Source organism: Lycorma delicatula, chromosome 10 (assembly GCF_047948215.1).
Source record: "Lycorma delicatula isolate Av1 chromosome 10, ASM4794821v1, whole genome shotgun sequence".
Classification (NCBI taxonomy): Eukaryota; Metazoa; Arthropoda; class Insecta; order Hemiptera; family Fulgoridae; genus Lycorma; species Lycorma delicatula.
Genome location: NC_134464.1, coordinates 11,729,726 through 11,745,150, shown reverse-complemented (window position 1 = coordinate 11,745,150; position 15,425 = coordinate 11,729,726). Strand labels below are relative to the sequence as shown.

General features: G+C 30.1%; 1 protein-coding gene across 1 annotated transcript in view; it reads left to right on the top strand.

The window, feature by feature from the left end:
• The window catches only part of Obp73a (Odorant-binding protein 73a), a 134,795-nt gene that overhangs the window by 90,724 nt on the left and 28,646 nt on the right, over nt 1-15,425 (top strand). The window contains exons 3-4 of the mRNA XM_075376592.1: nt 7,274-7,368; nt 9,368-9,403. Coding sequence (XP_075232707.1) covers nt 7,274-7,368; nt 9,368-9,403 — 131 coding nt within the window. The remainder of the gene's footprint in view (nt 1-7,273; nt 7,369-9,367; nt 9,404-15,425) is intronic.

Genomic DNA, 15,425 nt, shown 5'->3' with positions numbered 1-15,425 from the left:
TATCAGAAATTTTTAATGAGAATTTTCTTATGTACTTTTCATTTTAAAAAATGTGTAATTGTAATTTAATAGGCGTACAAGGAAGTCATGTGTTGTCCACATCAGATTTTTTTTAATTGATAAATGCTACCAAGTTACCGATTTTAATCTATATTAGTTAATTAAATTACTCGGCATTATTTATTTATTCATTTTATCTTATTACAAAGAAATTAATTAATCTCAGAAAAAACAAGTTTTTAATTTGATTTTTCTTAGAGAATAAATTGCTGAATTAGAGAATAAATTGATTCAGGGAATCTGAAGTCAAATTTTAGCAAAAAAAAAAAAAATACTGTTTTAAGGTATTGTTTTTCAAGTTTTTCTTTATTGTTTCCTATTCTTTTCTAAAGTATAATCTCCTCAATAAATATTAATATTATAAACATTGCATGTTGATTCATTTTTGAAAATTCGGATTGATAGATTGATTACTAGATTAGAGAAAAGGGACATTCGATTTTTCAATTTTTTTTTAATAATTTGCTAATTTTAAAAATCAAATTTATAATTATTAATCTCTTTCTTTCATGGTAGTTTTATTATTTCAGTACTTCAATGAATTTTTTTTCTTCTCAATAACAATTATAATTACAATCGGCTCTCCTGCGGAGGAGTAAGTTTCCTGACAAAAGCACGTAATAAAGGAGTCCTTAAGGAACTCCCAAACTAAGTACTACACAATAAACAATTACAAGTAAACTTAAAGTCCAATGTGAAATTTCAAGCTCAGTCATAAATCACAAACCATTAATTTCAGCAACATATAGTCCACAAAACAAACATTAATAACAAAAGAAAATGGAAGAGAAGTAACAAGAAATTAGATACGACAACACAAAACTTGACGGTGTTAGATTCCAAACGGTTACGCAGACCTAATGACTTAAGTAAACATGAAAACATTTCTTTATCTCGTTACGTATTGGTGCAGTCTGACAAAATATAAATTACTCTAACTTTCCCTTTTTACGATGTTCTTTCTGATACCGGTATTATTTATGGAATGAAATTGATATTGTTTTCCGGTATTTGAAAACTTATTAAAAAAAGTGATAATATTTTTCGTTAATGATTAAATACACAGATACGCAATGATAAAAATAGTGTTTATTTTAAAAAATACACGCAACATGTTTTATAACAGAATTGGATGGTGATTCGGTTGTGGAAGATGCTACGCTCTAGTGGATATTTCCGGAGGCGAGGAAACTTGTTGCTGTTGTTTATAATGACGTGTTTGTTTTCATATACAAATTGTATGTTTAACGTTAGAATAGGAAACAGTAGCAATACCCGTGTGTAAATATAGGATGTTTAATCCATTGTGTTTATTTTGACACTCGTGTACTTTTAGGACTTTCTGTTGCCTTTTTTTGATACTAAAGTAATTAGTTGCAGTTACGCAAATGTATCTAATTTGAACGTTGTTGAATAAAAAGTACCGGATGAAATGAAATTGTTCTGGTAAGTAAAACAAAAATGTACGCAAATATTTTAAACTTCTTTTGTACAAATAAAAACACGTTTGTTACCCGGCTGTATCATAAATAAATATTGCTCATTTTTAACCTAAATATTAGTTAATAATTTTTTACTACATGTTCTATCCTGTCTTAATACATAAGTTTGAATTTTATGATGGTATAATCTTATCCATATAATACAGTATAATTTACTGCGTATTTTATTCTCTTGTTGGGTTACTTTCTCACTAATAATTTAAAAGTAGTATAAGATTCCCATGTATGTTGTGTAATACTTTCACTTTTTCTTTTATTACCGGTGGTGATTCTTGAGCTACATTAGAATTGCAACCACAATCTTAGTACTTACAAGTATAGTTTTATTGCTTAAGCATACATTTCAGCAAGTGATCTTATGATATACTTGAATATTTCTTCTTCTTTCAACATTTTTTATGTAGTATTAATTTTTCCTTTTATTCACAAAGTACAGTTTGGAAGCTATTTAATTTCACAATTTTTATATAGGCTATTGAAATTGTCCAGAAATCTCATACAATTTACAATTGCATTACTGTATTATTTTTTTCCATAATTATATAGCATTTATAAATTACAAATTAATTATCTTCTATAATTTTAATTACACTTTTGTTGTAAAAAATGAAAATACATTTTCCCCTTATTGAAACCCTTTTACAGTTTACTTTCTCAATTAATTTGTTTAAACAGTTTACACCCATATTTAAGATTTTAGACTTTTTTTTAATGAAAAATCGAACTATAAAACACAAAGTTTTTAAACTTACTTCATATTTTAAATCATTCACTGGCTGTATTTAATGATTAATGTTATTGTACTCATGCGTGTGTCAGTTATTATAAAAAGATCTTTTTGCCAACTTTTCGAAGAAAAGTATGGTATTACTTTCAGTTGCATGGTGGATGTGGGGGGGGGGGGGTAAAAATGAATTTTCTTTGTGGTTTGAAGTATGAGGAGTATAAAAATACCATTCACCTAGAATTTAATATTCTTGTGTGTATATATATATATATTTACAGTATCTTTCATAATTTTAAGGACACCTTAGATAAACTGTTTATGTCAGTTTGTCTTTGGCTAAATAAAATTAGCCCGGTTTTTTATAAAGAAATTACTATTTGTCGTAAAATATGTAACCTAGGCTAATGAATGAGATATCATTTTAAAGCTGTTTTAGAGTTTTTCAATAGAGTAAGAGGAAAAATTCTAAAAAAATTATTTTTTGAGTTAAAAGGACTTGAGTGATTTTAAAATTTTCAAGAAATTTTTGTTTTTAAGAGAGTAATGTTCAAAAATGTACTAATCAATTTAAAGTGTCAGGTACACCAACTTGGATTGTCAGGCATACCAACAGTAATTAAAAATGTCCTGTTGTGTGAGAATTTCATCTTCCAGCAAGACAACGCACCTTGCCATAAATCATGAGTTACCAAGGCATGGTTTGAGGCAAATGATGTGGGACTTTTGGACTGGCCTGCTCGTAGTCCTGACCTAAATCCAATTCAGAATTTATGAAATTGGATGGCACTGCAACTTGCTAAAAGAAAACCTAAAAATAAGGCTTAGTTACGACTTCAAATCGCAAGTCTGTGGCAACAGGTGACGAAATAAAATGTCTGGAATTGATTGAATCAATGCCCGATAGAGTAGCAGCATGCCTAAAATCGTATGGAGGTCATAAAAAATACTAAACATTTAAAAAATGATGTAGCATTAACTCTGTTATTTTTATTTTGTATTTTTACTTGTATAAAATAAAGATTTTACTGAAATACTTTTTTTTCGGTTATTCTTAACTTTGTCATAAACTTATGAAAGATACTGTATGTATATATGTATATGTATAAAATTTTGTGGCTTGAAAATCTCCAAAACTATTACATCAATTCATTGAAATTTAGATATGCTGTAGTAATGTATCAGAAGTTGTGCATGTGAAAATTTGTTGAAGATTGGTGGGTCATTCTTGAGTTACACTAAATTTAAGGTTGGAAAAATCTGAGGGGGGCAAGTTAAAAGCATGATTCTTTATGATGTTGTAAGTTCTAACATTGACATTTATTTATCTGTGGTATCTATTGCTAGCAATGTTAAACCAAATTAAAAAATGTACAAATTAAATTAACAACAGGTTGGTGTTATTACACAGAACAGAGGTGAACAAATTATTGGATTTAATTTATATTGCGTAGTTGAGTTTATGTCATGAGTATTTCAAGATGAATTCCTTTTTATGTAATTATAAAGAATACCAAGGTTTTATTAAATATATATAATTGATTTGTAATATGCATTTATGAGATAGTTGGCAAATAGTGAATTTGGCAATGTTGTTATGGCAGGTTTTATGTATATATTGTATCTTTCTTAGAAGTCACATCTTGTTTGACCAGTGTAGAACATTGTGCAATCAAGACAGTTCAGTTTGTATATTACATTGTCATTGTGTTTATTTAGTAATTATGTTTTGAGCATAATGTTTTTTTTGTTTTTATTTATTTTTCGAAGGAGTATATCAATGATTATGCTATTTTATGTATTTGAGTGTGTGTTGAATATTTTATATCGTTAATTTATTCTATATCACCAGGAGACTGTTCTAAAAGCTTAACACTAAAGACTTTAAATAAAGCTTTAAATAGGCCTCTAAAACAACATTGAGTTAATATTTGCTATCTCAAAGATGTGAATTACCAACTCATCAACATTTACTTTTCTCACACACACACACACACACACACACATGTATGCACATATACAATGATAATACATAGTATAAAATACACAGTGATAGTATGTTCAATGAAAAAACAAAATTCAAATTCATCACTTTTCAGTCACATTCAGAATAACATATATGCCTAATTAAAAAAACTACCAGCACAACTGACATCAGCATGAAAACAGCAATAAAATTCACACCAAAGATGGAGATGGCCACAAGAACAGTTGAAAACATTATGAAGTCTTTTAAAAATTACTTCATTATTAAATTTGGTCTTGTTTGTTTCTAAAAAGTTTAAGTTTAAAATAATTTTCATTGCTGACCATTATGGTCAGAAACATTAATTTTAGATGAATTTCATCGATTCATTTATTTCTTTTTATAAAATTTCCGATACTTTGGTACTGTTCACTTTGACACTTTAAAAATGTTTGGTACATAAATTGTTTGCTTTGACCTTGTAATTTTTATTATAAAATGATAATTGTACTTAGTTTTCCTGATAATTAAGAAATTTAAACTTATTATTGTACTAGTATAAGCAAGAGCTAGCTAGCTTTGTTGTGTTGTTATAGCACATAAAGTTTCTTTGTTAATAAGTGAACTTGTATGTTCATAATGAATTGTTGTTACATAGAAGTTCTAATAAGGTCAGTCGACTATGTTTATTTGTTGTAAAGTAATAAACATAAACAACATAAAAAACATTTGATTGTTTTAAAAAATAGTACTACATTTTACTTTATTGTTATCAAGTACTCCATATTGTTTTTGCTATGTCATATACTGAAATTGAGTTCAGCCAATTATGCAGCTTCTTTACAGGAGGAACTAGTCATACTGATAAAGCAATTGAAAGTTAATAATTTATAAATTAAAGTATTGCTTAATTTTGACAAGCTGTTAAAAAAAAAAAAATTTTTATTATTAGTCACTGAAAAAAAATACTTTCTAAATATATTGATGTTATTTGTTTTTTAAATATAACTTTTAGCTGACTTTAGTCCACTGATGTAATAAAAAAAAATTGATTGTAATTTCTTCACCCACATTATTCTTTTTTGCACTCGTATACGTCTTTGTAGAAGTATATGTGGGTCAGTATATAGTTTGTTTAATATTTCCGGAATGGGTGAATGTACAGGTGATTCAAAGAAACGGGAAATTTATTTCATGTAATTGTACAAATGTTGCCATTTTAGGATACATACATTTTAGTTTATTTTTTAAAGACGACATCTTCCAGGTGACCTCTTCTACGTAAACACTCACGAAGTCTCTTCGTTAAATTGTCATGGTTTGACGTAACATCTCAACTGGAATTTCCGCAATTGCTTCTCGGATCTTTGCCTTAAGTTCTTCCATTGCAGCAGGTCTACTGTGGAACACTTTGTTTTTAAGATAACCCCACTAAAAGTAATCGCAAGCTGAGAGATCAGGCGATCTGGGAGGCCATCTAATGTCACCATTTCGTGAAATGACACGTTGTCCAAACACTCGGCGTACAGCCGCCATCGATATTCGTGCAGTATGTGACGTTGCTCCGTCTTGTTGAAACCAGGCTGTGTTAAGAATCGGTGGAAATCTCTTTTGTTGTTCCACAACAAAGGTTTCAAGCACGGCTACGTAACGAGCCGACGTCACTGTAATCGCAAGATCGTTGTCATCCTCAAAAAAATAAGGGCCTATAACACCGTAAGATGACATAGCACACCACACGGTCACTTTCTGGCTGTGCAACGGACGCTGGTGTAGCTGCGTAGGATTTTCTTGTGCCCAGTATCTGAAATTTTGCTCGTTAACAAATCCACTGAGCTGGAAATGCGCTTCGTCTGACATCCACAGTTCGTGAACAAACTCTTCGTTATCATTTATCTTCTGAAGCATTACGTTACAGAATTGTGTTCGCACAACTGAATCGTTCGGTTTCAGTTCCTGGACGATCTGCAACTTGTACGGATGGTATTGCAAGTCCTTCACTAACATTCTTCGAACACTTGAACTATGCAATTGCAAAGATGCTGAGAGACGACGGATTGACCGATGTGGACTTCGTGTGACAGCATCTTGTAAAGCTTGAACATTCTGTGGTGTACGGGCGGTTCGCTCACGGCCTGGAGGTTTCTTTTTCATTGCCGAATCTCAAAATTAGATATCCATGTTTTAATTGCATGTGATGATGGAACACGGTCGTGCCGTCCCAGATTAAAATGACGGCGAAATTCTCTACGCGCTCCCTCCACACTGTCATTGTTTTTGTAAAACGCTTTGATAGCAAATGCACGTTGCGCACCACTCCAAGGATCCATGACAACTAAATGGCAGGTTAGGTTAGAGAGGCTGGCGCCACTTATCAAGTGGTACCAATCGCCCACGGCTACCAACACAACTTTCAAAATTTCCCGTTTCTTTGAATCACTCTGTATATTCGTGATATTTGGTGCGGTGACTCATGTATCAAGAAAGAATTTTTATAAAAATTGGACAAGGGGACAATTCTCCTTCCTTTACTATTTTCTCACTATTTCAACACATTACTATTTTCTCAGAGTATTTAGGTACATTCTGACAAAAACTTGTGTGGGAAAAATTCTTGTGAAGGCTGTTAATATATAAAAACTAAATCTCCCCATCCCAAAAACAAAAAAATAATTATCGAAAGTGTGGAATGGTGACTGGGATCATGACTATTATCTGGGCCCAAGTACAATTTGGTGAAAAATTTATTGGGGCACTTTTAAAGAGTGTGTACTGTAAAAAGGATAATTTAAAAAAGTTGCTTTTCATTTCATGAAAACAAAATCATATTTTATTATTGTTTTGATATTTTATAATAGAAATATTTTTATGATATTTTATAATGAGTACTGTTGGAGCTGGAATGTGCAGGGTTCCAAAGCGGGGAGGGACAAATTAGTTATTAATATTAATAAATAAGAAAATAAGTTACATTTTCAAATTTATCATCACTGTTTATATTAATTTATTTCTGTTTTACAGAGGCTTTAAATGTTTTAACTGATACACCAGATTATGTTAAATCAAACAGAAGGAGGCGTGAGATTTTTACTGGAGAAGAAAAAAGAATTGCTGGTGTAAGTGTTTTAATCAGGCTTTAATCCAATATTTTCTTATATAAATTTTATTGATATTTACATTATTTTATACGGTTGATTAATTAGAATTTGTAAGTAGCTATATCTACATTGTTAAAATGATATTGTGAATGTGTTACACAGTAGCTTCACCTAGTTAGGATATCGAGTGTCCCATCACAATTAGATGATTTAGAGATAGAATTGAGGAATTGGCAGCATTACAATTTAACTGTACCGCTATACCTGGATCTATCTGTCTTTTTCATAGAAAGTTCTTAATTGCTGTGTTAAATTAACCTCATGTTGAATTATGACCTGTGATCGAAAATATCTTAATGTCATATTAAATTATCTGTAAAATATTTACTGAATTTTTTTTTATTAAGTATGCAGAATTTTTCACTATTGTAAATGATTAATTGTAATTTTTAAAGTACAAAGTATGATCAAAAAGTATTTGACCTTATTTTTATTGCACTAGTTCTGCAGAAGGGGAAGTGTCATGGAGTGTGACCTTGACTCATATTGGTAGCATGTGATGCACTGTTTTGCTGCAATTGGAGCCAGTTGTTGTTTAGCAGTAGTGAAGGTAAAATGGGTGAATAGTGTACTTAACGAACAAAAGGAAAACCAACTGCAACTTTCACAAGACATGTTGGACTGTGCTAGTAGTAATCCTGATTTTATGAAAATATCAACTGGAGGTGAAACTTGGGTCTCTGACTGTGGTTCTTGAGACAAAGGCTTAGTCATCCCGTTGGAAAACTCCAAGTTTTTCGCAACAGAAGAAAGCCAGACAATCATAAAGTAATGTGAAGGTTATGGTCGACGAGGTCTTGGTTATCAAGGCATGGTTCTTCATGAGTATGCTCCTCAAGAACTAACTGTCAATAAAGAGTATGACATAACTGTTCTTCATCGGCTAAGAAATGCTGTTTGATACAAGAAACCACAGCTTTGAGAAAATTCAGCGATTTGAAAATTCATCAGAACAATGCTCCAGTGCATGCATCACTACTTATCCAGATATTCTTAGCAAAACACAGGAACTTCAGTAGAGTCCTTACTCATCAAACATCACTCCTTGTGATTTTTGGCTCTTTGTTAGGCTTTAAATAACATTTAAAGTAAAAAGATTTAAATACAGAGAAGAGATCAAAAGAAATGCAACAATAGGACTTTCATTCTCACTAAAAATTACTTTGAAAAATGCCCCCAACAATGGATTGCTGGGATAAGTGTGTTACAACGAAAGAGGATAATTATTTAACTAAATGGGTTAAGTATTTTTGTTTTTATGAGCAAAAGTGTTATACTTTTTGATCACACCTAGTATTTTGTTCTATTTGGCTAATCTTACAGGGATTGTGATAATAGTTCCGACATGAGAGATTACAACACAATCACGCTGTGGATTTTTCATTTATGTGACTCTCTGAACACCTTTTTCAAGATCATTTTATTGTAATTCATCAACCTTACCATTTGTATTTTCATTTTTGTTAATTAGTTTGGATAAATACTGCTTCTAAAATTCACAGTCTGGTCTAAATATATATCAAAACACAAATTAACCACCAAATACAGTAACAGAAAATCTAAAAAACTAATACCAACAGTTGACTTTCACGGGATCTTTCATCATCAGTCAAAAATTTTGGAAATTTTTTAACAGTAAAAAAATGAGTATACTTCAGAAATTTTATATCTATAAATTTAAACAAAAGTATGAAATGGCTAATCAACAGATCTTTTTTGAAGATGATGGTTTAATTAAAGACATGGTAAGTTATAGCAGTTGGTAACAATGTTTATGATGCAGTTGTTTTCATTATAGTTACTTATTATCAAATTGTTACAAAATGTGTTGTAATTTAATTAATTACAAAGTTAATAATACATATCAGTAACTAAGTAATTTAAAAAATACAAATATAATTGTGTCTATTAAATTGTAATTGAATAATGCAAATTAATTATTTTTCCTTTTTTTTAGTGTCTGCTTCAATGTGTATATAGAAAAGTGAAAGCCGTAAGTATATCTTCCGTTCAGTAATTATTATCTATTTTTTATCATATATTTTTTATATTTATTCATCATTACAATACATCAATCAAGTTTATGTCATTACATGAATAGGTCAACATGTATTAGTGTTTATTTTCTTTTTTATTATTACAAATTATATATGCTTTAAAATTTGTTACGTAACATTTATTTATGTAATTAATAATCATTTGGTTGATAAAGAGAATAATAGACAGTTATGCTTAAAATCGATGAATCACTTTATACTCTTGATCAATCTCTCTTCTAATTGTATAATTAATAGCCATAATAAATTGGTGTAATAATTTAAGCTTTGATGTAACACTATGATTGTTCTAAATTACCATGACAAATTCATTTTACAACCTGTACCAAACTAAAACTTAACTACTGTTTTGAGAAATTCTAATTATATTATTATACTACATTCATCAAGGGCTATACAATTCACTTGTATGTGGTAATGAGAAATATTGAGTATGCGTCATCATGATAGTTTTTAAAACTTGGTATTACATTATACGGCAATGTTATATTTTATAACTGGTGTTGTACATTATACGGTTGGTGTTATCAGAAATAAACTACTTTTTTTTTCTATCGCCCAATATCCTCCTCTCCTTTTTCTGTTTGCTTCATTGACTCAGTCGCTAGGTAATATGCTAAACTAAAGGACTGGGATTTAATTCCTGGTTAAAGTCAAGAATTTTTTTATCAGTTGATCGTTTCGTTATCATTACTTATCACCATCTGCACTTTTCACAAAACAGATAAATACAACCCTTCCTGACATAAAAAAATATATTCTTTGTCAAAATAGTTTGATTATTTTTTTTAATAATATTGTATTGAATACAGTGTAAGTTAGTTTATAAATTACCATTCATATGCAGGCTGTACTGTTTTATAATAAATATTGATAATAAATAAATATGATAATAAATATTGATAAATATTACAGTAAATAATTACAATTAATTATTGTGGTATAATAATTAATGTACAATATAAATATTGATAATATTGAATTATATGTTAACATTTGATCTAATAATTTCTTGACTCGCACATTTTTAAAAATTTAATAGCTCTTATTGAAAAAACTGATAACAAACGTACTCCAGAAACACATACTTTAATTTTAAATAAGAACGGCTTATTTGTTAAGAATATCTTTTATAAATTTCATTGTTTAGCTTGATTCATTAATTTTGTTAATATTACTGAACATATATTCAGATTTAATTATATAAAAAAACTTGCGTAAATCGCTTTTGTTCATATGGCATTACTTGTCAATTCTGACTATTAAAGTTAATGGATTTTATAATTGCTTGTGGTTGTGTCACAACTGATATATAAACATCAGTCGTAGTAGTGTCACAATTGATGTGCAAACATCAGTTTTATGCAGGATTTTACTGAATCATTTGTTATTTACAGATTATTTTTAGAACTTGAATTATTACAGAACTAAATTATCCTGAAAGGCCAATTGGTCACATCAGACATGTTTCATATTTGTGTGATGGAATTACATTTTACGTTAGACAATAATAAGAACATAGTAAATATGTAATTAATGACCTTTTTGTTCATGATTTTGTTTATTTTTGTTTTGGAAAATATGAGTTCAGAATGTTCCAATTAAATCAGGTCTCTTTAAAATTTTTTTACTGTGAGAGTTGTTCAATAGTTATTGAACTTTTTAATTATATACTATTTGTTTCTTATTTTTTCACTATTACGTTTGTTTATTTCTTTACTAATTGTGTCTTTAATTATAATTAAAGAGACAAATGACTGTGAAACTAATACTACTTTTCAGCTACATTCCCTAATCCCCAGCTACATTTAGACATTTGTACCAAAAAATGGTTTGTATCGGAAATAGAGGATGAGATGAAACTTTGTAGCAAGTAGAGAAAGATGAATATAAAAATCTTTCATTTAAAGAAAATGGCTCAAATTATTTGTAAGGTTGCTTGTTAAATTAACAACTGATTATTTAATAACTGAAGTAATAATATCTAATAACTGACGTATTTCTGAAAGCAGTATGTATATTTATTATAAAAAAAACCAGATGTCTGAAGGATCAAAGATGATTTAGTAACACTATGAAAAAAAAAAATGAAAAAATTCAGAAAGAAAATGGAAGCTGAAAAATTCTTAGGATGAAAAGATTAATTGACATTAGGTGAACTTGATCAGTTTTATATGCTTATTTTGGACATAATATTATGTCTATTTTCACTCATAAAAAATGAGAACCCTTTATAATCGCAATAATTCTGATAAAACTATTAAAATCTGATTTCCTAAAATTTGTCAGGTATGTTAATGTGCATATGCATGCGTGTAAAAACAGTAAGAGCAACAACCATTCTAAAATACCCGATAAACAAATGATACCATACCTATAATGTTTTCAGTATGTTCATGCATGTATAAGTGACCAGTACAATACGTTAGATGACATTGTTGTTGTACAGCCAATATTGTTTCTAAGCAATTCAATATCAATGCTTTTTCACGGCTTTCTAAATGCTATAGTACATGATAACTCCAATGTATCTGTAATGTTGGTAACAATTATTTACTACATAATAAAATTTATAGTTATATATTAGGTGTTTAAATATTCTTGAGTTTATTACTTATTAATATATCTATTGATGAATTATGATATTTGAGGTAGGTTATATTGTATCACAGCAAATTATTTACTACAGGATGGCTCATTCATTAAACACAATATAATTATGTGTTTAATCATTTCTAATAACATTTATGAAATTTATCATCATAAAAATGTTATTGCATTTTAAATATTCTTGAATTGAAATATTATATGTGTTGCTCCTTCATTAAGCTATTGTAGTCTTTATAAGTTAATTGACTTCTAGCTTTTCAGGAAAAAAAGATTAGTTTTTGCAAGTAATTAGAATAACATTATTTGAATCTTCTGTCTGTGTACTTGTGTACTACCAGTTAAGTGAGCCAGTTTGAAAATTTTATCGATTTTACTACTTGTTTTTCTTTTCATAATAATACTTTGTTATGTACCTCAAAATGAAAAATTATACAAATTCTATCAAGATACAGTTATTTCTATTAGTCAATTTTTAGAAAAGTTAACATATTTAAAATATGAAATATATATATTAAACATACCTAAAATTGCCGTTTCCCACTAAATGTTTGTAGAATCACATATAAATACTTGTGTGTTTATATATTTTATCTTAGTAGTTATTATTTTATATTTTAAGAAAAAAATTACGAGGTGCGACAATAAAGTAATGAGACTGATTTTTCTTTGCAAGATGTAGCAACCCTGCAGCTTGCATAGGCACACCATCTTTGACCTTGGTCTATAAGCTACTTCTAGTCCAAGCGGCACATTGATGCAACTGCTCGGTCGTGAGTTGTGCTGTAATAAGTGAACACGTGTTTGTGTCTCTCGTCACAGAAATGAAATCGCAAAATATTGCGCGACGGTATGCCATTTCTTTTTGCGTTAAATCGGGTGAAAACGCGACGACAACTTACGGTAAGCTTCAGAAGGCTTTTGGAGAGGAGGTTATGTCAAGAGCTCAAGTTTTTCGGTGGCATAAAATTTTTAGTGAAGGCAGAACGATTGTTGAAGATGAAGACCGCAGTGGACGACCATCAACCTCACGGACAGATGTCAACTTGACCAGGGTGCGTGAAATCGTACGATCTGATCGAAGATTATCCGTGAAAATGATTGTAGAAGAACTCAACATCGATCGAGAAACGGTTCGTCTAATATTAACTGAAGATCTTGGTACGAGAAAGATTTGTGCAAAAATGGTCCCCAAAAATCTCACACAACAACAGCGAGAAACACGGAAAAATGTGGCAGCCGATCTGTTAGAGCAAACGGAAATCGATCCAGATTTGTTGAGCCGTGTTATCACTGGTGATGAAGGTTGGTTTTTTCAATACGATCCAGAGACAGAACGCCAAAGTTCGCAATGGTGCTCAAAGGGATTACCCAGACCAAAAAAAGCTCGCATGTCAAAGTCAAAAGTGTGTGCTTGTGTGCTTCTTCGATTCCAAGAGAATTGTTCATAAAGAGTGGGTGCCTCCTGGACAAACAGTTAACCGATATTTCTATAAAGAAATTTTAGAAAGACTTCGTAAACGAGTTCTTCGTGTCCGTGCCAATATCGCTGATAATTGGATTCTGCATCACGATAATGCGGCCCCTGCTCTGTCAGTACAGTAATTTTTAACCTCAAAACAAATTTCAGTACTACCACAGCCACCTTATTCACCAGATATCACTCTGTGCGACTTTTTTCTATTTCCAAGTGTCAAAATGGCGGTCAAGGGACACCATTTTCAAACAACACAAGATGTCCAAAAAGCTGTGATGAGGGTCTTGGAGGATATTACAGAAGATGAGTTCCAGAAATGTTACCATCAATGGCAGAAGCGCTGGAGTAAGTGAGTGCAATCAGAGGGGAACTACTTTGAAGGAGACAACACTATACATGACTAAAACGGTAAGCAACATTTTTTTCACATCAGTCTCATTACTTTATTGTCGCACCTCGTATTTTGTAATTGTTTTTGATTTTAAGAAATTGTAATTTCTTAATGTGAGTTGTATTTAGTGTGGTAAGAATTGATACAAAGATCACGTAAGTAATTTAAGGATATAATTATGTTGTTTCAAAATAAAAAAAATAAACTTTATTACAAGTTTTTAATATGTAATAGAAAGGAGAATAATAAGGAATTAAACATTAAAATGGGGGAAGAAAATATAACAAATGTTGGCAAAATTTTTTTATTTTAGTAGTAATAATTATCAAGGATGGCTTATATCAATATCAGATGGGCACAAAAAGAAGAATTTCCAATCAAAATAAAAATTAATATAAAGCACGGATCTAACAATTAAAAACAACTGTAAAAAATATTTATGTAGATTGCAGTGTTTTATGGTTGTGAAACATGGACAATAAGAAATCAGAAAAGAACATGCATTAAAGATATGGTTTTACAGGTATTTGTTGAATACTAGGGAATAAAATGAAGAGTCTACACAAATAGGATTAGAGAGAAATTTGTAATGAAGCAAGTAAGGTACTTGTCCAAATACTAGAATTCATTAAGGTTTAGTTAATTTCATAAATAGAGGAATTTTTTTATTACAGAAACGTTTCATACGTTTTTCAATAAATAATTATGGAAATAATTTATAAACATGATTAATTATATAGGATGTCCATAAAATACCTTGACAACTTTGATTGGTTATAAAAAAATGTTATCCTACATATAGTTATGAATCTTCTACATTAAGATAAATGAAACTAAATTTTTTATTAGTTTCAAACCATCCAAATGTGCCCCATTGGTAGTGCACATCATCTCTAGGCAGTAATCCAACTCTTGCTGAGTACGATCATTGTTAAAATATGCAGTGATGAGACTCGCCTCCAAATTTCTGTCAGTATCCTGAGAATTATAGATATGATATATTATCAAATTATAGTTTTGTTGAAACTCCATATAAGGAAATCACAAGGCATTAAGTCTGGTGATTTGTGTGGCAAAACTGTTCGAACACTGCGACCAATTCATCAAATTAGATTAGGAAATTTATTGTTCAGAAATTCACACAGGTGTAACCTGATGTGGCAGGGCACCATCTTCCAACAAGTTGTAAATGTTGTAGCTACACGTAGGAAAGATTTTCCAATATATCAAGGTAAATGTTGCAGTTTGTATGTGAAAAAAATGGGCCGATTACTACTTTTACTTGTAATTCAACATCATTCACTTTTGGAATTTTTAACATGCTCAACATTCAAATATGGGTTTTCCCAAGCCCCAGGTTCTAATGTTTTGTTTATTTGTATTTCTTGATAAATAGAAAATAGCCTCATCAGAAAAGGCAATTTTATTAGAATAGTATTCATTAAATACCAGATGATTGTACATGGTAGTAGCAAAATTCTTT